General features: G+C 51.8%; 1 protein-coding gene across 1 annotated transcript in view; it reads left to right on the top strand.

Annotated features, from left to right (window-relative positions):
- The window catches only part of KSR2 (kinase suppressor of ras 2), a 280,870-nt gene that overhangs the window by 162,272 nt on the left and 95,836 nt on the right, over window positions 1-22,762 (top strand). The window contains exons 7-10 of the mRNA XM_054005981.1: window positions 1,841-1,924; window positions 7,963-8,028; window positions 10,749-10,875; window positions 20,655-20,823. Of these exons, the coding sequence (XP_053861956.1) occupies window positions 1,841-1,924; window positions 7,963-8,028; window positions 10,749-10,875; window positions 20,655-20,823 (446 nt within the window). The remainder of the gene's footprint in view (window positions 1-1,840; window positions 1,925-7,962; window positions 8,029-10,748; window positions 10,876-20,654; window positions 20,824-22,762) is intronic.

Here is a 22,762-nt window from a genome sequence, read left to right as displayed (position 1 = left end):
GAGGGATCCCCTTCTACTTCCAATGTGTAGTCGCAGCATTCTCGGAGCAGATTCCACTTCCATTTCAGCTGAGATGAAGTTTAGACAAGGCTTGAGTTGAGGTCGATAGAGATTGTTGCTTATCTGTGGCCTGCCACCCCGCAGTAAACGCCGCACAAGCAGTTTGCTGCTTTCATATGTACCCCGAGAAAAAGGAACGGAAAAGGCCTCACGCTGCGGTGGGGTGACATGCAGGCATCAGTTCAGCTGCCGGAAAGGACCGTGGCACTAGGCTGTGGCTCGAGATGGGTGGGGGGGTAAGGATGTTCTTCCCCCCCCCGCCCCAAATCAGAGCTTTCATCTAGATGGAGTGGGAAGCGTCTCTCATTCTGCCCATCCTCATCCTGCAGCGAGGGTGACTCCTTTCCAGACCTCCTCGAGGGTGCTCACGGTTATGTGCTTTCCCTATCCAATCGTTGGGAGTTATTTGTATGCCTTGGGACCCCAGCAGTGATCGGAGCCCCCTTGGCAGGCAGACATTCCCTGCCCCAAAGGGCTTCCAATCCAACTCAACCAAGCAAAGGGGCGAGGCCAGGGAGCGTTTTAATACCCATTTTACAGGTGGGGACTGAGACACGGAGATGAAGGGACTAGTTGGATCACACAGGGAGTCCATGAGCTGGGAGCTGAAGCCTCTTCTGAGTGTAGAGCCTTCACCGGGAGGCCATCCCCTTCCCTTAGCTGGGAAATGCCTCTCCACGCCAGCTGGTCCAGCTCAGCTCTGTGCTGCCTGGTGGATCCTTTGAGATGGTTCTATACAGAACACGTTTATTTGGGTTCTCCTTTGTGTGGCTCCTGCATATAGTAAAAAAAAGTTTGGACAAAACTTTTTTATTTTGACTGAAAAATGCAGATTTGGGCACCGAAACATTTCGGAAATTCATGTTAAATTCTCCATGTTCTCCCCCTCCCCCTCACACACAAAAAGTTCTGGAAAAGTCGAAACATTTTGATTTAAAATGACTTTTTGTTTCAGATTTTCCTTCTATTTTTATTAACATGTTAAAACCCTAGAAAATTATATGAAACGTTTTGTTTGACTTGAAACAATTTCCCCCTCCACCCCCACAATATTTTGGTAGGGCCACTGAACCGAAAACTCTCTTCCTGTCAGTCATCCTGGCTTTCCCGCGTGTGAGCACCCTGCCCGGTCTGTGCCTTTGGAGGGAGGATGCTGCTAAATCCCGGCTGCTCGGGCACAGTCCCACGTGTGCTTAGGATTCATGGTCCCTAGCTGAAGGTTGCTTCTAGTGGGTTGACGAAGATCCAAATGAACCCCGTCTGTTTAACACAGACTGGCAAATTGACTAATGTGGCTGTGGCTAAGGGCACATTAACACGAAAGGGAATCTAGTTTGTAATTGTCAAACTCCTTCAAATTTCCCAGTTCCCTCTCCTTACTCCTTCGCTGACGTCCATGTCTGTCAAACGCCATTTCCACCCGCGTTCAGCTGGGTGGCAAGGCCCGAGCTCTAGGGTCTGTCTGCACTGCAATGAGACACCAGCGGGGCTGAATTTCCAAACCCGGGTCTGCAGCTTTGGGCTTGCGAGGCTCACGCGGCAGCACTAAAAATAGCGGTGAAGATGCTCTTGCTCGGGCTCTGAGACCTGGCCTAACCTCACTGCTCTGGTTTTTGTTTTGGCTTGACTGATCGCTGGAACAGACTCCAACGCTGGTGCAGTGTGGAGAGGGCTAAAGCGTAGAGGGTAGCGATGCTTATAAATAAAGAGTTTCTCCACCCGGGGTAGGGCACAGCAACCTTGTTTGTTCTTAACACTTATCTGATGTTTTCCTCTGCAGATTTTCCACCAAGTATTGGATGTCTCAGACATGCACCGTCTGTGGGAAAGGAATGTTGTTTGGATTAAAATGTAAAAACTGCAAGTACGTCACGGTTTCTAAGCTGGCTTTGTTGTTGCTTAATGTTGCAAAGGGAATGGCTGGGCCGTCATCTCCTGAGCGCTCTGGGTGTGTTTTTTCTGAATGGGGCTCAGACGTACCAGGCCCTGCCATTGTCTCCCTTCTCATCTGCATGAAAAATTCTTCCCATGACTTTGAGATAAGCAAAAAGCCCAGAGTTCATCCACCAATTCCCCCCCACGGCCCTGCCCGTGCAGCTCAACATCACCGGTCCTAGGTCGGAGGAGACGTTAGTTCAGGTTCCCCAGCCCGTTCAGCTCTCTGCTGAGCTGCCGCTCAGGCTGGCCTAGCGTGAGGGTTGATTTTCAGGAGCTCAGGCTGACCTGAGACAGCAAGGGCAGTTCCCACTGCGCACCCAATGCCCCCTCAGCCGATAATAATTCTCAGGAAGCCTTTTGATTTCCCACCATGTTCTCCTGGTGCCTCCTCCTCACTTGGGTGTTTTACCCCCTCATGGGCTGGATTCCAAAAACCGAAGCAAACCAGGAAGCAACCTCTGAGTGTTTGAGCTTCCTGGGAAAGTCCCCTGGCGTGCTCTGAGCCCTGTTAAGTCTCTGCCTTTCCTCAGCAACAAGAGCTTGCAGCAGGCAGGCAGAGGTGCAGGAACTGAAACACGACTGAAGATGCTGAGAGGCCCACAATGCAGGCTGAGGCTGCTAGTCATTGTGTAGTAGCAGCCTGGTCCTGGCTTGCATAGCGGAGACCCTGGCTCCTACCTTAACTCCCTTCTCCAGTTCTACTCCGGCTGCATCTGCCTCACTCACAACTTGCCTTTCTTCGCAGTTTGGAAGGTCCGGATTTCCCCCCGGCGGGGATCGCCCCGGCTGGGTGCTGCCGCGCCTGGCTGACCCAGAGCCCAGCCGGTGCCTCTGTTGCAGCAGACTGACGTGCTGGGCAGGGCAGGGCAGGATTCTGCAGGCCTAGCCGCTGGTTAAACCCCATGGTGGGGTGCATTTTACATTAGCTTTTCTATTGGATCATGAAGAGCGACCTGCCCCTTCAATGGCTCAACAAATCCAGAAGGGCTTCCTTTGCCCATCGTTCCGGGTGAAGGTGCAAGGTGCTGCATATTTCAGCTGAAACCACTGCAAAAGCCTAAAATGGGGCTCACTTCAGCCAAGTTCCAGAGAGGCAGAGAACAAAGCCCCCTAGATCTCTCCTCTGCTCCAAGCCACTTCCCAGGGAGCCAGACTCAGACCCTGCTTCCTCCCAGCACATCCTCTTTCTAATGTGCCGGGCATGGAGCAAACGAATGAACTGCTCCCTCCTCCCAACTAATGAGCTGTCCTAGCCCTGCTGCTCCACAAATCCCTGCCCTCTGGGCTGGCAACTGTGGGGCCTTCCTTTAACCAGAGGGGAGAAGGTAACCCCCATTCCCACTCCCTCCGGGCAGGCATGTGTTTGTTTTTGTGTAGGGTGCACAAAATGAGGATTACAAAATTCTGATCACATTGAATCAATTTGGGAGAGGGAGGTGGACAAGGGCTGATTGGGAGAGCACCCTACTCCTTGCCCTAGTGGAAAGATTGCTTTGAAGGCTAGTAATTTGGGGTGTCAGAGGATGGCTGACGAGACTTGTGCTCGGGTTCCTTGATTCCAGTGGCAGAGACCCCAGCAGTGTATTGTGCCCATAAACTCGGGGGGCGGGGGTAGGGGAAGGTCTAGGACAACAACTGATCGGCATGTGGCTGATAACCTGTCCATTCCTGCTGTCTTTTCGGGAGACTCAGGCCATGGAGAACCTTGGTTGAATTTGGCCTTCTTTTGTGTTACCTAGCAATAAATGAACTCCTGGCAGTAATTGTGTTTGCTGTACAGCTCTGTGATTGAATCTGAAAGTACATTAGTAATGGATAAGGGGGTAATTTTATGCCTAGGAATAGCATGTGTAACTATGCGAGCCGAGAGCGAGGTAGTCCAGTCTCCTGCTCCGGGGTGTAACGCACACTTCCTGGAAGAATAGGAAGGAATTCTCTCCCCCCTCCCTGACATGCATGCCGCACAGCTGGGGAGATGCACTGACTTCCTCTGAAGTTTCAGGTGCGTGTCGCTGCTGGAGGAGGGATAACCAGACCTGAGAGACTCATGATGGTTCTGACCAGTGTGGCAGACCTGTGGTCTGTGTCCAGTTGATCTATCTGTAGTGTCCTTTCGCCCTAGTACAGAAAATCCACACCGTGCTTAGGTGATGCCCGCAGAACCCTTTGACTGGACATTAAGCCAAGGGAAGTTGTACCTTCTGTCTCTCTGGGAGCAGCATTAGGCCCTAACTCCGAGGGCACTGTTGCAAGGTGCCAGCCTCGGAGGTGAGCGCCCTCCGCTCCCACTGACCGCGCAACTCACAGGATCAGGCCTTTTACATGCAGTTGGTTGCTCTGCAGTATCCCACCACCTCTTCCATATCCCTCAAGTTTCCTTCTGCAGGGCAACATTGATGGATTTCTGAGCTTTCCCGCCCCCGTGCCTGGGGCGTTCCACTCGCCGGCCTGTAACGCTTTCTCACACGGCGCCTTGGCAGCCGAGCAAGCCAGGAGGCGAAACAGCTGTGCCAGCAGATGAGAGTAACTGAGATGAATTGTGCGGTACCCAGAGTGTGGCATAGCTCAGAGCTTTGGATGCGTCTCGATTTATGGCATCGGCGCCTTGAGCTGCCTTTTCTCTTTTATGGCATCAGCAAAAGTCTTACAAGCTCATGTTTATCCGGGAAGCTCATTGTGCTGTAGAGGATCCAAAGAAACATAAATCGCAATGAGGACGTGATTTAACGGAAATGGGCCGTTCTTCGGAGGCCACAAAGATGAGCAGGATTTAAAAGAATAGTGGGCCAGATTCTGATTTGTTACACCGCTCCGATTCCGGAGAAACCCTGCAGGAGTTACTCTGGACATCGAAGACATCATTTGCTTTTCTCCGGCTAGGGAATATGCCATGTCACTGCCTTGTAACTGAGTCAGTGGTCACTTCTTAATGGTGACCACTTTTATGTTAATTAAATATCGAGTTAGTAAAATGAAGAGAGGCTTAACCTGGTGCAATACATGATAGCATTGCATAGTTAAAGCTGATCCCAGTGTTCTGATAGTGATGTTGCCAAGTACTTTTTGTAACCTTTTTTTTTTTGGTACACCTTTGTAATCCCTGGAGAATTAAACGCAATTCTCTGTTAATATTGTTCTGTCCAGCTTGACAAACTCACCCCTCCCCTGTTGTTTGCAATTGCGTTGAAATGGATCGTTCTGATTAACAGTGGCAGCTTCTCACTGGCAGAAATGGACACCCAGCAGAAGGAGGTTGGAGGGGCCTGGGTTAGAACAGAGAGGTTGGTGGGATTGGAACCCGCTGCTTTAAACAGCAGGGGGGTCAGAGAGGCATTGGCAAAGTGAGAGTAAACCAGAGGAGTGCAGACCTGTATCTCGGGATGGAAATGCACTAGGCGGGAGGCTGTGTCTGCTTCTGGGTCAGCCTCGTACGAGCACTTAGAAAAAATCACATTAATTGTGAATTTTAACAAAAAACTAAACACTAACGAACTACTCCAGTTCCTCACCTTTGCCTGCCCAGCCAGCACTGGCTCTGTTCTTCCCTGTAAAGAAGCAGGCTACCAAACAAACAACTCCCCCTCTTCCCCAAAGCCTCAAATATCAAATTAATCCTTCGCTCTGCCTCTAGGAATCTTTGTATAATGAAATCTAACATACGAGGCTCCTGAATTTTCATTACCCAGCTCATTGACTTGTGGCCGCTTTTTGGATTTTTTTTTTTTTTACTCCCTTGACCGTGTTTCTTTTATAATATTGTTTTTTCTTTGCTTTCCATGCATGAGCACTGAGCACTTATACAGCCCTGCTCGGCTCTGGCCCATTGGGGCAGAATGGGAGGCTGGGACTCTTACATTCTTAATTAGGACCAAGTGAAAAGGTTTTAGCGGCATAAGAGCCTGCTTATGTCTATATGTCTGAACCAGGGGTGAAGCCCTCAGTAGACTCCTATTCCCGCCTGTGTTAAATAATAAAGGCTGCATAGAATATTAAATGAATCAATCATAGCTTGAAATGGTCTAATCATTTTTGTTAAATGGCCTGGTAATAAAGCCATAAGGAACATTGCAGCAGCAGAGAGAAATTGCAAAACAGAGGGAGGAAGAGCAGGGGGCTACCTAAATATTTCTCCTCTGCTGCCATATGCTTTAATTAAGTGCAACCCAGCATTAGCTCTGGGTAATATTCAGTAGGAAATAGCAAAGAGCGGCTCTCTGCTCCCTTTGTCTCAGGCTGGATTGTCAGAAATGTCAGTTTCCGCAGCTCTGAGCAGTAATGAGATTGCTGGGTTTTCCTAGTAGAGGAAGAAGGGTGCTTGGGCATCTCTTTCACTTCACTATGCAGGATCACAGCAGTGAGTGAACAGAGAGACCCACTAGAGTGCCGGGTGGCTCTCCTTGCCAAGGCAGATTTAGTTCCCCTTTTTAACAAGCTCAGAATGCAAGCTGGGTTGGGCCAGATACGTTCTTGGGAAAGCCCATGGTGAAAAAAGTCCAGATGGTGGAGGAAACTCTGTGGGTGACTGGCTAGCTATCACTGCTACAGGGAGCTGGAAATGAGCCAATCCCCCCACATGGCACTAGGAGAGAGCGGCATTGGAAGGGATCACCATTTTGGGTGAGGGCTAAATCAAGGCTTTAACCGTTTGTGGCCTAGATCCCATGGAACTTTTCACAAAAGCAGGGAGGCAACCCTAACTGAGCCTAAATTCCGTGGTTACTTTAACCAGCTAAAGTTTTCCCCCATGATAACTTGGGTAGTCGGGTGCCTTTAGAAGCTCCCTCCTCCTCCCCCAAAGATTCACTTGACAGTTCAGGGGGGATGGTCCAAGCCAAATATACGTCTGGGTGCTGGGTGTCAGTTACTAATGCGGGGAGCTGGGAGCGTGAGCAGCCGCACGTTAACCTACCACGTTACAGGGGAATCTCTGTAAAGGGGAGAATGGAAGCGTCGCAGAGCGCATGGACCCCTAGCCGGGGAGCTAGCGTTTGGGGGTAGCTTAAAGGATGTGTTTTGCCGTTCGCTCCTTTTTCAGCTCCTCCACTTCACTCCCCAAGTTGGCTGGGAGGGGGAAGGGCAAATAGACCTTGTCTGAGTGGGGTCAGTAATCACAAGGTGATCCAGTTGCTTGGGCCCCGTGAAACTACTCTTTGGCTGTTAAGCAGACCACTGCATTTCTGTGATGGGCAAAACGATCCCATTGCAGCTCTCCCAAACCCGTAGGTATCTGAATGTGTTATTTTCCTCCAGGATGTTCTGCTCGTCAGAGTTGTACTGTACCCCTCCCCCCGTTCAGAGTCAATAGGCATGATTCACCTGGATGGGACTGATGTGTTTTTTCATCTCCTGCATGGGTTGGGTGGGGGAGTATTGACTCCCAACAGCAAGCAGTGGCTATGCTGCAGCCGTCCTCTCCTGACAGCTCTCCTGGGGTGGGGAGTGGCTCCAACTCTGGCCATGGTCCCATAGGAGCAGGTGGACTCTGAGATTTGCTAAACCAGTGCATCTCCTAAGTGCCCTGTCTCCTCTCTTCCCAGCCAGTGCCCCCTTGTTTCCGGGAGATGTACCTCCCACCGCCACTACCTTCTGGAGGCCCTTTCTACCATCTGGGACCTGCAGCCCCAGTTCCACCTACTAGTACAGTGAATCTAGCCCCATCTTTGGATGAAAGTTGCCGAGGGGGGTGCATCTTTTGAAGTGACAGCTGCAGGATCTGGTGGAGCCAGCAGGATGCCGCCAAGCCCTGGTGCTTGCCCCACACTGTTGAGCAGACAACGCCGCATGAAACAAAAGCGACTTGGAAGTTAGCTCAAGTCACCACCATCCTGTCTGCAAAAATCATTTCTTTCTGCGTTAGGGTTCCCTTGTTCTCAGCTGGCCCGTGTGTGACAGTCCCGCCTCAGCTCTGCCCAGGGACTGTGGTGGATCCGCCTTCACATTTGTTTTTATTGCTTCTTCTCTTAGGCTAAAGTGCCACAACAAATGCACCAAAGAGGCCCCGCCCTGTCACATACTGATCATCCACCGTGGAGGTAAGAACCCCTTTACTAGCTTTGGCTTCCTTGATGTTTTTGCCAGGTAAAAATTTTCAAAAGCACCTAAGTGACTTAGGAGCCTGAATCCACATTGACAGCCAATGGGACTTAGGCTCCTACATCACATAGGCACTTTTGAAAATGTTACCGACCATCTTTTCCGCTTATAGGGAGACGAGCTGTCCGATGCGAGGCAGATTTGCATTCCAAACCACTTCCACCCACCCTCCCCCTGCCACCTTTTCTTTTCAGATTCCCCACAACGCGGGGTAAGTGCAACAGGTTTGAGCCTTTTGCTAACGTTGAAAGCTGGCCTGGGTGGAAGTTTGGGACCCTAGCTCTGTGGTGGCTCTGTTGATGCATGCGGGTCTCATTTCACGACATGAAACAGCAGCGTTAATGTCAGGCAGTGGCACATTCAGATGCTAATTGTGCTATTGAAATTGTCTGCTTTCGTCTCCTCCAGGAGCGCAGTTCATAAATATGAAAAGGAACGGGGCACATTTACAAGTCCAGAAGGGAGGCTTTGCACCAGGAAGAGTTTTTTCTTTTCATTTGAATTCTGGCTACGTGTTCCCAGGGCAAAAGGGGGTGGTGGTGGTTTGAGATTACCTAGGGGGAATTAATTTAAATTAAAATAAATTGAAATTAAGATTCCAAAATATGCATATAATTTTAGCTCTAATAAGGCCGTTAGAGTATGTTAAATACCAACTGATTATTAGAAACATATTCATTGAGAATAACCCTTTTTGCTATTTTTTAAAAAATAAGTTACTTTTTGCACCTAACGAGGCCGGCTGTGCTCTGGAATCTAAAATTCAGAATGGGGCATCATCTAATTCAGAGGTGGTTCACTTCTTTTCACATGTGGGCTGCCCTGTAGCGCCCCCAGTGGTAGGGAAGAGACAGGACTCCACTGCTGTGAATATTAAGAGGATAGTTCTGTACTGTGGCTGTTTGACTCAAACAGACCCTATGGCTCTCTCTAGCTCCCAGACTGACTAATGGTCAGTGCTGCCTAGCGTCTCCCAAAGTCCTGGCCTGGAGCAAGCAGTCTTGGAAGGGACTGATGATTACTCGCCCTGCCTCAGGGCTGCTTTGTAAACTTAGCTGCCCTTCCAGTTGCTGGCTTTGCCCACCGTTTCTCGTGCCAACTTTTTGGCAGGTTATTTCCTTGTTGATTCCTCTGTCCCCGTGAACTGTTGGCAGGGAAAAGCAGGTGACTGTGCTCATCTGGGCTGCAGGCATGAGAACTCCAGCATCACTGTCGAGCACTGTCCTGGGAGATATTAGACCCTGGGGCAGGGGGGCCGCGTGTAGTAGTAGCATCATAGCGGATGTGATAATTTGTCTCAATAATTCGTCATAAAATCCACCCTTGGGAAAACTACACCCAAGAGTCAAGTGGAAGTAGGGAAGGGCTGTCCTGCTCCCTGTGGGAAAGGGGAGAAGCTTCTAACATGGAGGCTATGGGGGCCATAGCAAAAATAGACTGGGGAGGAGCAAGGAGGAAAGTATGCAGGCGTTGGGTAAGATTGGCAAAAAGGGGTCTGAGACGGTCCTGAAACGGGAGTGAAGTCCCCATGCCAGGGCTCATCGGAGGCAGGGCCCAATTGCCTGCTCAGCTAAGACATGGGGATGGATCCTGGAAACATGAGTGGTGGCAGGGCAGAAGTTTGGATCGGGATGAAGCTCAAGACAGAGGCCTCGAATATAGCCAGAGCCCATGCCATTTGTCTGCCTTGGTCACCCCTGGGGCATGTGCTAGTGGAGCAAGGGGAGAGGGTGGAGTGATTCCGCAATCCACAAGGGCTAGTGCTCACAGCAGGAAAGCAAAAGAGTTTTAGCGGTCAGAGAATAAACACTTAAACTCCCCCTGACCTGGGGGTGGGGTGGAGCGTGACCTTCCCAGGGAAGGCGGCATGCCGTGAGCCCAAGAGAGGATGAGCAGAGCTTGAGCTTCTCCTTCCCTGCGGCTTAGAGAGTGCCCCTGCTACACATAGCAACAAGGCCCCGTTGTCTCACTGCTACAGATCAGAAGGCATTCGACTGAAACGAGTGGAAAACTGACGTAACGCAGAGAATCACACCACAGACGGGAAAGCGGGTCCAGTCATCATGGTGCAGAATAGCTAGTGGCATGTGTTGTTCACAAATATTTACTCCTCGCTGGGTCAGGAGACGGTTCACATAAGCTACCTTCTGCGCTGATGACGTTAGCCATGTGATCAGAATAAACCAACTTGTTCCTCCTTGAGATGGGAGCCGCCGCCTTACAGGATGAAATTCACCCCTGGGCACTACGTAAATCCCACTTGAGCCCTTCAGCGTTGAGTCTGATTGGCTCCTCAGTGTGTTCTGATTGGCTGAGGAAGGTTCTAATTGTGGTGGGTGTGGGGAGGAGTGTAGATACAATCTGGCTTCAGCTGGCGCACTGTGTTCCAAATGTCCCAGGTCATTATGGCCCCACGGCGGGGAAATTGACAGTTTCAGGAGGAAGGTTAAGCTGTATAACGAAGAGGTTACTTTGGGGTTTAGCTTAGGTATTGTTAGAAATTCAAGAAGCAGACCTGGATTGTCTTCCATGTGCAGGGCTCCTATGGAGAGCGACCTGCACTCAGACCTGAAGTTCTGTTTTGAAGCTTTGATGTCTCTCTCTCTCTCTCTCTCTCTTTTTTTTTTTTTTTCAATTCCTTCCCCCATCTCCCTTCTTGATCCAGCAAGATTAGTCCGGACAGAATCTGTGCCGTGTGACATCAACAATCCTTTACGAAAGCCCCCCAGGTATTCCGACCTGCACGTCAGCCAGACCCTTCCCAAAACCAACAAAATCAGCAAGGTGAGGCATACCCTCCTCCTCCCAGTGGGCTGTGCAGTCCCTCAGAGCCCTTCTCCATGTTGGTACATTGTGACTTATGCACAGGAACAAATGCAAATGCGAATCCCAGGTAATGAGTGAGATGTCAATGGCTTCAAGACACGCGGGGACATGGGTGGGGTTCCTTACCCCTAGGGTGACCAGACAGCAAGTGTGAAAAATTGGGAAGGGAGTGGCGGGTAATAGGAGCCTATATAAGAAAAAGACCCCAAAATCGGGACTGTCCCTATAAAATGGACATCTGGTCACCCTATTTACCCCCTGCCTACCCTCTCCAAAAGGACCAGCAAGTAGTTGTGGTGGCTGGTGTCACCATCTGGTTATGGTATCAGAGTCATGGTCAGAGGTGAAACTAAGCCGGTTCGGGCCGGTACAGCGTGCCGGTGAGAAAGTGGCTGCTGGCTCGGGCCGGTACAACGTTGCTGGTGAGAAAGTGGCGGCCGGTTCGGGCTGGTACGGTGTGCCAGTGAGAAAGTGGCAGCCGGTTCGGGACGGTACGGCGTACTGGTGAGAAAGTGGCGGCCGGTTTGGGCCAGAACGGCGTGCCGGTGAGAAAGTGGCTGCCGGTTCGGGACGGTACGGCGTGCCGGTGAGAAAGTGGCTGCCGGTTCGGGACGGTACGGCGTGCCAGTGAGAAATTGGCGGCCGGTTCGGGACGGTACGGCGTACTGGTGAGAAAGTGGCGGTCGGTTCGGGACGGTACGGCGTACTGGTGAGAAAGTGGCTGCTGGTTTGGGCCAGAACGGCGTACCGGTGAGAAAGTGGCGGCCGGTTCGGACCGGTACGGCATGCCAGTGAGAAAGTGGCGGCCGGTTCGGGCCGGTACGGCGTGCCGGTGAGAAAGTGGCGGCCGGCTCGGGCCGGTATGGCGGGCCGGTGAGAAAGTGGCGGCCGGCTCGGGCCGGTACGGCGTGCCGGTGAGAAAGTGGTGGCCGGTTCGGGCCGGTACGGCGTGCCGGTGAGAAAGTGGCGGCTGGCTCGGGCCGGTATGGCGGGCCGGTGAGAAAGTGGTGGCCGATTCGGGCCGGTATGGCGTGCCGGTGAGAAAGTGGCGGCCGATTCGGGCCGGTATGGCGTGCCGGTGAGAAAGTGGCGGCCGATTCGGGCCGGTATGGCGTGCCGGTGAGAAAGTGGCGGCCGGTTCGGGCTGGTATGGCGTGCCGGTGAGAAAGTGGCGGCCGATTCGGGCCGGTATGGCGTGCCGGTGAGAAAGTGGTGGCCGGTTCGGGCCAGTATGGCGTGCCGGTGAGAAAGTGATGGCCGGTTCGGGCCGGTATGGCGGGCCGATGAGAACGTGGCTGCTGGTTCGGGCCGGTACGGCGTGTCGGTGAGAAAGTGGCAGCCGGCTCGGGCTGGTACGGCGTGCTGGTGAGAAAGTGGCGGCTGGTTCAGGCTGGTACACAGACAATGTTAAAGTGCTGTCATGGCAGTGCTTTAAGCACCGTACTGGCAGGGCCACTGATGCGGGGGAGGCAAAAGGGGAAGCTGTCCCGGGGCCCGGCGATTGAAAAGCCCCGAGCCCTTTAAATCGCCGCCAGAGCCCTGGGCGGCATGGGCTGAAGGGCTGGTTGGGGGAGTCTGGCCCCAGCCATGCCTCTCCTGCCCAGGAGTGAAAGTAACTTAAAGGACTTACCGGTACTCCGGAGTCCGTAAGAGGGGGCGGGACATCAACCGAAGAGGCGTGGCCTCTACTGGAAGAGGCGGGGCCTTTACATCCCCGGGGACTTTAAATCACCATCGGAGGGGGGCTCCCAGCTGCCGCCGCTACCCTGGGGCCTCTGGCGGAGCTTTAAAGGGCCCGGGGCTCCATTGCAGTAGCGGCAGCCGGCAGCCCCTGGACCTTTAAATCACTGCCAGTGCCCTGCCGCCGCTACCCCAGGGCTCCAGCAACGGGGCTCGGGTGGTGATTTAAAGGGCCCTGGAAGGTAGTGGCAGTGGGAGCCCCAAGCCCTGCTGCCGGAGCCTGGGGTAGTGGCGGTGGGGCTCCGGTGGCAAGTTAAAGGGCCCAGGGTGGTAGTGGCTGCCAGAGTCCCAGGCCCTTTAAATAGCTGCCGGAGCCCCGCCGCCGCTACTCCAGGGCTCCGGGGACGATTTAAAGGGTTAGGGTTAGGGTCTGTAGCTGCGGCAGGAGCCCCGGGCCCTTTAAATCACCACCAGAGCCCTGCCGCCGCTTCCCCAGGGCTCTGGCAGCAGGGCTTTGGTGGCAATTTAAAGGGCCCAGGGCTCCAGCCACTGCTGGGAGCTCCCGGCCCTTTAAATTGCCTCCAGGGGAAGCCGATCCGCCCTGGTACGGCGCACCGGCTCATGCCGGAACACTGTACCAGGGCGTACTGGCTTACTTACACCTCTGCTCCCACCTGAGGCCCCGCCCCTTCCGGGGGCCCAGAGCCACCCGCTCACACCTTGCCAGGAGCCCGGCTGCCCTGTGTACTGATAAATCCTTTAGGTTACTTTCACCCCGGTCATGTTTACCGTAATCTGTTGGGATACTGCAGTTGAGGAAGTATGAAGCAGGCACAGACAAGCTGTTGAGAGACCACAGTCCTGCTTCTGTGCCAGTGATCTTAATTCGAAAGCATCAGGGATGAGAAATGCTGACTGATGGCTAAGAAATACTGTCTCCAAGCAAGCTGCTTGTCAGAGTTTTCCAAGAGGCTGGGCAGCTGTTTAAGTGTAGCCATAAACTGGGCATTAAAAGTTGCCAAGTGTGCAATCCTAGTGGGTCGGAGCGTGCGAAGTTACACAAGAACTGTTCAGCTCTTCACAGTAGGTCAGGACCCCTGAGACTCCTTAGACTGAGCAGAAATTGGCCCATGTAATTCACTCCAAAGTACATCCAAGCAAGCCCCCGCCTTGAATTCAAGTGGATGCCAGGGGTGCAAGTGAGAGCAGAATTTGGCCCCAAATCTGTGGAATCTCACTCCTTATTGCTCAAAAAGAACAGGAGTACTTGTGGCACCTTAGAGACCAACAAATTTATTAGAGCATAAGCTTTCGTGGGCTACAACACACTTCTTCGCCAGCCACTCTCTTGACTGGACCCAACTGTCATGTGCTAGGCCCTTTTGGGAAGGAGAGCTGGTCTTGTGGGGCAAGCCCAGGACTCTGGGAGTCATGTGACCTATGCTTCTATTCCTTGTTCTATCACTAACTTGTGGTGTGACCTCGGGCAAGTCACTTAACCTTTCTCTGCCTTGGTTTCCCCATCCATAACATAGGAATGCTACTGATTTCCTGCCTCCCAGGAGGGTTATGAAGCTTAATCCATTTGGATGGAAAGCGCCATAAAATTCAACATGCGGTTACTATTTGGCTCCTTTTTAGTTCAGGGGCAAGAGTTTCTTGACCTATTTTCCACAGGAAAAGCAGTGACTCCCTCTGTATTTCACCCTTACGGTGTATGGCTCAGTCCTCCTTCCATCAAAGCCCATGGGAGTGTTGCAGGTGGCCATTGTCTGCCTGGAAGCATCAGAAGTTAGTAGGTGTTAATCCTGTTGGGAAATGTTTGTGTGCTTTGCTGACGGAGGGCCCGTTTACATGTGGAATTATTGAGGAGGAGCTGTTCCTGAAAACTCCATAGCTGAACACCCTTCTTCTGGAATAAGTTGTTCTGGGACAGCAGGAACTCAGAGGCAAGTGGTGCATTGCCTTAACTGGGTATAAGGGAGGCGGGAGGAGCTGTCTAGAGAAGGACCTAGGGTACGGACTGTGCAGTCCTCATAGAGGAACCTTTGGAACTGCCAAGCCTGAGATTTCCCCTCGCCATCAGAAATACCCAGGAAAAGCTCTGACTATTACAGAGCACCCAATAGCACCAATTCCCAGGTGTGATTCTCTCTGGAAGGAATGCATTCATGATTGCTTCAGCACCAGGAGAGTGTTTGGAAGGGCAAGGGCCTGTGACTAGTTTTAGGACCCAGTGGGTAGGTGCAGAGCTATTCTGCTGATTCACCTTGGCAGTTAGACCAGATGAGTCTCTGCAGCTCCACATCAGGGGTATAAAGGACTGAGCATCTCCACGAGACGAGAGAGCCAGAGGGAGGGACAGGATATCTGGCTTTTATAAACTCTTAAGTTTGCAAGTGCCTTAGGCCTCCAGTACTTTAGTTAAAATTGAAGGCAAATGCCAGGAAGTCTGTATCTTCATTAGGGGGAAAAAACCTGTGTTCTTAACTGGAGTTAGCTAAGCTAACACTTTAGGTCCAGTTTTCTTTTTGTTAACTCAGCCAGGTAACTCAGGTGAAAACTGCAGACTCCTTTGTCTTCCCTAGGATTTTACTTGGCATTAGCTAACCCATGATAAGAACACACCTTTTTCTCCTAGCAGAGAAAAGGCCGAAGAAGCAATGACCTGGTGAGTGTGAGAACTCCAGCCAGGCACGAAGCCACAGTCATAAACCTGCCTATCTCAGCCCTGATGGGCTGCACTTACCTACCAAAGAATATGTCGTATGCACTCGCTGCTACATCTTCCTCTCTCCTGTCAGTGCTCCCACTCCTCTCCTCTGCCCCACTGGATTCCTTCATCTCCTGGCCTCTCCTCTGTAGTGTTAAGTACTCCTAAGGACGGGCTCTTGGAGGTTGTGCGGTGAGTGCCACAACCTGTGCTGGCTACACAGCGTGAGGCTGACCTGCGTGAAGGTGAGGAGCTGCTGCTTATGCCTCGTTCCGTTCAGAAGCAAATGTTACCATACGACAGGCCTGCTGGAACACAGCGAGTCCTTGGGAACAGTGTGTGAAAGACGCAGGTGAGCTGCCTGTTGAGTACAGCTGATCACAGCCTGCAAAGATCTCTGTAGGGCAACAAGGCTGGCTACCACACTTCATGCAGTAGTAATCATGTGTACTTACAGATCACCCAGACATGAGTGAGTTAAATCCTGCAACACTCCCATGTGGGATGTAAGTATCACCTCCTTTATTTTTCAGAGAGCAAAACGGATGTTGGGGCACAGGGGTTACGTTTACAAATGCTGGTTCACTTGAGGCGCCTTGGTTCTGGGGTGCCTAACACGAGACACCGTGGGCCTGACTTTCAGAAGAGCTGGCCCCTGCAGCTCCCAGTGACTTCAGCTAGAGCTTGGGATGTGCAGCACTTTTGCAAAACAGGCTCCAGGAATCTGACGCTGCACATGGGAAAACGGGGAACGCTTCTGCAAATGTAAGGCTAAGGGACTTGCCCAAGAGGAGTGAGTGGCATCTCCAGGCGAGGAGCCCAGGAGTCCGGAATCCCTGAGATCTTTCTCCCTTAGAACACGAAATGGACAAAGCATTGGGAAAGGATGAGCCAGTGTTGACCATGGATGTCTTACCTTTGTTATAGCTCCCTCCTCGCTACCCTGCATTTACTGCTACGGATGTCACTTCCCCGTGAAAGGGCAGAGGGGAAAGTGAGCTGTCCCTGGGCTATTCAACTGGGAGTTGAGCTTTGGTGAAGTGTCTTCCATCTGAGGATCTCAATCAGTAACTGAGCTTCCCAACAAGTTTCTGAACTGCCATTAGCCTCTAGGAAACTAGGGCATGGAGATCAGTGACTTGCCCAAGACCATGGAATGAGTCCGAGTCGGGCCTACAGCCCAGATTGCCTGACCCCTGTTGTGCTGCGGTAACTAGTAGGCTACACTGCCGCTCTGGCTGTAGAATCTGATTATTCCTGACTATCTTAGGCGGCTTTAAAGGAGAGGCTCCAAATCCTGCCTCTTCGATCTGAAGAATAAACTTGTTGAGGCCAGGGCCAGATCCTGCTCCCCTCTAAGTCAGCAACAAAACAGCCATGAGTGGTCCTCGCGTTCTAAAACTCTCCCAGCTGGTTTCTTAGGGGCCCTGCACCTTCCCCTTTGGGCTGCTTGGTGGCATTGCCTGCAGATGCCAACGAGGATCATTCCCCTGTCTGCCATGGAAACATGGTGACTTTGGAGTGGCGGGGGGGAGGGGGAGGCTGGCAGACTTTCCTCTTTGCAACAGCACCTTCCAGTTTGCTCGATGGTCTGTTCAGCCATCTGCTGGGGCAAAACTTCGCAGATGGCTCTTTGGGTTTCCAGGCACGTCTGCTTCTCCAAAACACCAAGGGACTGATCTATATTTCAACAAATCTGAATAGAAACCTGTTTAGGGGGTTGTAAACCAATGAATCATAAAGAGCTGCGCTAATTGAAGAAGCAGGCACGGGCCCTGTACAATAAGCGGCGATGCTAAGACCGCTTCTCTAATGAGGTCAGTAGTTACGCTGCAGAGCAGACACTGCAAACACAAAATGTATTGGGCTCTTTCTTTTAAACGCTTTCCCCTACTGTTGCTCTATGTCTTTTTCATCTCTTAGGAAAGATACAGATTTTTTTTTACAGTCTCTGGTCCAAATTTTGCTCTGTTACCCCGGTGTAAATCTGGAGTAGTTTCATTGGCCTCAAGCGTTACTCCAGATTTGCACCGGTGTAATGGAAAGCAGCACTTGGCTCACCACCTTTCCACCTTCCCTGTATGTGAACGCCAGTAAGCTCGGGCTGAGATTAGCCGGGACATAGAGTATCTAACACTGCACCTGTTGGGTTTCCAGTGTGTTTGCCAGCAGGGGAAAGGCAGTGTTTGTCAATGTTATTTGCTTTAACAGCTTAAAAATAAAACGGAATGAGTGCTTTCGAAATAGCTTGTGTCCCACTGGTTCTGCTTGTAACTCTCCAGAGGCAACAAATCTAACCTGAATTTCTGTGCTCTCCAGGCTGTCTAAAACTTTAGTTAAAAATATTAAAAAATAAAACCTACAGAAGCACAACAACTTGACCATTTTCCTGCAGGGTCCATGGAAGCTGATAAGGCCAGACCTAACCATGCACCTGGCTGGTTCTTTCTCCTGCTCTGTGATAGTAATAGTAATGGTGCTCAGATTTATTCTGGATTAAATCTGACAGAGCCTGTTGAGTCCAGCTCTGTCTAATAGGGAACTTAGAAGCCTCAACAAGTGATGGGTCAGGCAGCATATGGCTTTTCATTCATTCTGAATGGCAAATTTCAAAATCTTGCTGGCTGGCTGTGTCCATACCTAGAAGTTTAAAGACCTGATTTTCAGAGACGCTGAGCACCTTTGCAAATCAGTCAATAAGGGGTCTTCGGCACACCTTTCCTCACGACTCTGCTGTTCCAGTGACTGTTGGATACTGGATGATTCTCTCTGGGAATCAACCTCTAAACCTGTGGCTCTTGGAAAATTCCAAATGGTAAAATTACCTGATTTTCTTAGGGTGCAAATGATTTCTGTGAGTCCCCAAGAGACAGCAAACCCATATGGGAGCTTACAAGTAAAAAAAGCTACAGCGTCCTTTCAGTGAATTGTCATTTTGGGCCCATCATACTTTATCTTAATAGAGGTCATCATGGGAAGCGGGCTGGGCAGCAGGTAGGGTGCTAAACTGGGACTCAGGTGACCAGGGTTCTCTTCCTGGCTCTGCTACTAGCCAACTAGGTGATGTGGTGCAAACTACTTCACCTCTTGTGCCTCAGTTTCCCCATCTATAAAATGGGTATAATGATGCCCATCATGTAAAGTACTTTCAGACCTATGGATGAATCATTATATATGTATTTTACTTTGCCTTTGCCACTCATAAAATCACATCAGCCATAGCCAGCATGTAAAATTAAATCGAATATTTCCCATTAGGCCAAGTAATAGCTTCTATTTTGATACCTACTTCTATTAAAAAAAATAGTCCCCCAATCTCCTGTTGTCTGACCACCCCACTTCAGCCCAGCCTCCCGCGCCAGTTAATGGTGGTGATGCTTGTTTTCAGTATGAATGTGACTGTAAGCGCCGTGGGGCAGGGATCTCCTCTTTTATATCCCTAAAGCTCCTTAGCACCAATGGTGCTATATAAATAAGAGCACAAATCTTCATTTCTACTTGCTCCCAGAGCTGACTTGGAAAAACCCTCAGGACAAGGTGCTGTAAATAAAAATATAGCACTGCCTTCCCTGAAATGTTACATTCACGTTGGCTTGTTTGAGCCCCTCCTGGTGACCTGCTTGTGACCAGGGCCGGCTCTAGGCACCAGCGTTCCAATCTTGTGCTTGGGGCGGCACGTCTCAAGGGGCGGCACTCCGTCCCTTTGGGGGTAGCACTTTTCAAGGGGCGGCACTCCGGCTTTTTTATTTTTATTTTTTGCTTCGGCAGTGGCACTCCCTCCCCCCAACCTGGAGCCGGCCCTGCTTGGGACTCTGGCCAAAGATTTTCATAGTGACCAAGGATTTGGGGTTCAGCTTGAGACAGCTTAAAGGGGTCTGATGTTCAGAGAGAGGGTGATCAGCATTTTCCGAAAATCAGGCCCTTTTAAGGTGCCTGGAATTGGACAACAAAATCACTAGCCGTTTTGAGAATCTTGGCCTCTACTTTTCCTTTGCGCGGGTCAGGAGGAATGTGGGCACGGCCAATGTAGAAAGAGTCTAATATTTCAAGGCAGGTCATACCCTGTTCCCAGATGTCAATATGATGGAGTGTCTGGTCTTTCCCATTACTAACCCATGTTTGTTTGGATGTGGGGGTGGCGGGGAGACAGGATTTCCTTATTTTAGAGCGTGCTGACTTCAAACCTGTCCTGCTGGTTGAGAATTTTAACGCAATCTAGTTTTAAATCATTCAAACCAGATTTGTCCATTGTCAGATGGAGAGCACATTTCCAGGCGGATTCTCCTCCACTCAGCACACCAGGGAGCCATTGATTGCAGTCAGCCATTCCTTCCTTCCTGGTCGGCCTGCGCCATTGGGAGCAGGCAGTGTTCTCTAGACGGCACTGTCTGTGCTGAGACGGGGAGAATGGCTGGCTGAGGCGCACTGTCTCCTGGGGAGCCAAGTTAAGAACAAGCCGCGTGTAATAAAACACCTTCGCTTGGCTCACCCTGAGGTTGTGTCTCTTGCCTCAGTTAAATGGCCCACGAGGAAGGATCAGTCGAGAGAGATTAATAGGCAAAAGCAGGCAGTGAGGAGAACGGGGCGGTGTTTTGTATTGAAAACACTGACCAATGCTTGCAAACTTAGGTGTGTGAAGTTAGGCACCTACATCGCCTACCCAACGGTTTGATTTCCAGGCATGCCGAGGGTCCATAGTGGCTGCTGACGTCCGTAGATGCTGCCAGGGGCCCAGCACCCCTGAACATCCAGCCACGTATGTCGGTGCCCGACTTCCCACCATGGCCTTCCCAAGTGACTAGTGATTTTGGAGGTGTTCCTCTTTGGGTGCCCAGCTTTACCCCAGCCCTGGTTCCCAGAGGGTGATGCCTCAGCAACATCACTAGCCATTTTGGAAAACGGTGGTCTCCGGGGCCTCATTCTTTAGCGCCAGCTGCGTCTGAAGCCACTGGAAGCTGCCGGTGCTCAGCACCTCTAAGAATCAGGCCCCTCCATCTGAAATGTTGGCCTGGACAGCGTGAGAACAGTGGTGAAACAGGCCCCGTTTTACCTTGTTTGGGGCTCCCAGCTGCTGGGGTGAGCAGAGCGCTCGTACCTCACTCTATAAAGCAGAGCGGCCGCTGGGACTTGGGGCCAGATGAATTGGCAGAGCCTGTACGGGACAGACTGGGGGCAGTGTTTGCTGCAGCCCCATGCTCCTCCTGCTCTGAAAGCCCCAACCAAACAGGGACTTGGAACGCTGCGCTGGTGACAGAGCGTGGTGAAGTCGGTCTATCTGCACTGCTCTCATAGGCTTGTGTTGTTTTTCCTTCTTCCTCTCCCCCTGCCCTCCTTGTTCCTGCAGGACCATATTCCGGTACCCTATCAGCCAGATTCCAGCAGCAACCCCTCCTCAACGACATCCTCCACCCCATCCTCGCCGGCCCCGCCGCTACCGCCCAGCGCGACTCCGCCATCTCCCCTCCACCCCTCTCCGCAGTGCACGCGGCAGCAGAAGCAGTTCAACTTGCCAGGTACCTCGCTGCGGGCAGGCTGCCCCCACAGGAGGCGCCGTGAGGGGCTTTGAACAAATCGCTCTGTAGCAAAGGCAGTTATCAGTCAGTCACATGGAACTTGCTGAGTCCCCTATCCAGGGGGGAGTCCATTCCCAGGGCTTGGCAGGGATCTCACCTGAATACGTCCTCAGGGCAGGGAGCCGAGCTTCTCCCTCATTACTGTTATGGAATGCTGGGTCCGCTTCTGGGATCCAAACAGGATGTTGAAAAACTTGAAGGGTTCAGAAAAGAGTGACAGGACTGATTCAGGGTCTGGAAAACCTGCCTGATGAGGAGCGATTGACAAAGCTCCATCTATTTGTCCAAGAGAAGGTTAAAGAGGTGACTTGATCTTAATCTACAAGGGGAAGAGATGTCCGAGAGCAGAGGGCTCTGTAATCTAGCAAAAACCATAATTAGATCCAATGGCTGGAAGTGGAAGCCAGACAAATCCAGGCTAGAAATAAGGGGGCGGGGAAAAATTTGAAGCGAGAGTAATATACCACTGGAACAACTGACTAAGGGACGTGAGGGCTTCTCCAATGCTTCCAGTTTTTAAATCCAGTCTGGGTGTCTTTCTAGAAGAGATGCTCTAGCTCCGCCAGAAGTCGTGGGCTTTGAGGCAGGAGTGATGGGGGGAGGACCTCTGGCCTGCATGACGTAGGAGGTTAGACCAGATAATCTCAGCGGTCCTTTCTGGCCTTAAGATCTGACTCCTCTTGTCCAAGTGCAATGCCCCCTCCTGGGTTTCTTTGAAATTCACCAGCCCTGCACTCCAGTGGGAGGCTTTGCGTGCACTCAGCTCTCCATGATTTGCAGGGTGTGGTCAGAGGGAATACTGGCTTTCTCAACCAGCCCCTCCTCTGCCCCATAGAAGGACCGGGAGTTAAATGGGGGTGGGGATTAGTGGTATCCTCCCCAAACCAGCTTCCCCCACTTAAGATGCCAATGTGACGACACGGCTGATCTTTCAAAACGCGATGGCACCTTCCCTTTCTTTTGCATGCTTTCGGCAGTGAAACAGTGAGCAGTGTTGACACATCCGTTGCCATCATTAGACTCCAGAGCTAGTAGCACCTTAAAATGGACAGGGGCAGTTGCCCCTTTCTGAACTATTGCTTTAGGCTGTATTGGTTCCATTCCATTCATGTTCTGAAGCTCGACTGCACAGCCAGAAGGGCGAGTGTGACAATGTTGGGACTCACCACTGCGGCGCCTCCTACTGGTCATCTTGGGGATTGGTTCGATCCAGTAGAGCGCCCCCTTCTGGTGGTGTCCTGTCTGTCGTCCTGCCTTTGGTTGGCGTGTGGACCCACGTTTCTCCCGACGCACGGTGTCTTCTTCTGGAACACTGCCCTCCGACAGTGTCCCTTTGTCCATTCACACCCCCTTCCGGGGGCTGGATGATCAACAGTCCTACACCTCCAAGTCCGATCCCTACAGCCCAGGATCTGGTGTAGTTTCTGCTGGCTGCTCCCTGCGGCCTATGGCTGGGTGTACTGCCAAGGGGAACAGGGGGGAGGGACCCAGGCCCGCCCACTACTCTGAGTCCCAGTCCAGAGGCCCTCTAGCGACAGCCTCGCTGTCCTCCTTCTCCTTCCTCCTCTGTCTGTTCCTCTGGACCGCTTCCCCAATGGCCCTTCTTCCCGCTAGGCCCTTTCCTTCAAGGCCTGCTGCTGGGCAGGCTACGGAGTAGGACCTTCTCCCGCTCTCCAAGGCTGGCCTGCGCTGCGCTGTCCATGGTGCTGGCCTCCCAGCTCTGGAGACAGACCTTCCCCTATGAAGGCCTGGGACAGACTGACCGCTCTCTCCCTGAGCAGTCTTTTATATGGCTGAGCTTGGCCCTGATTGGCTGTCCCCAATCTGGGCTCTGATTGGCTTGCAACAAGCTCTTTTCTTATTGGCTGCCGGGATATGC

This window comes from Malaclemys terrapin, chromosome 16 (genome assembly GCF_027887155.1).
Source record: "Malaclemys terrapin pileata isolate rMalTer1 chromosome 16, rMalTer1.hap1, whole genome shotgun sequence".
NCBI classification, from domain to species: domain Eukaryota; kingdom Metazoa; phylum Chordata; order Testudines; family Emydidae; genus Malaclemys; species Malaclemys terrapin.
This window is presented reverse-complemented; position numbering and strand designations above follow the sequence as displayed.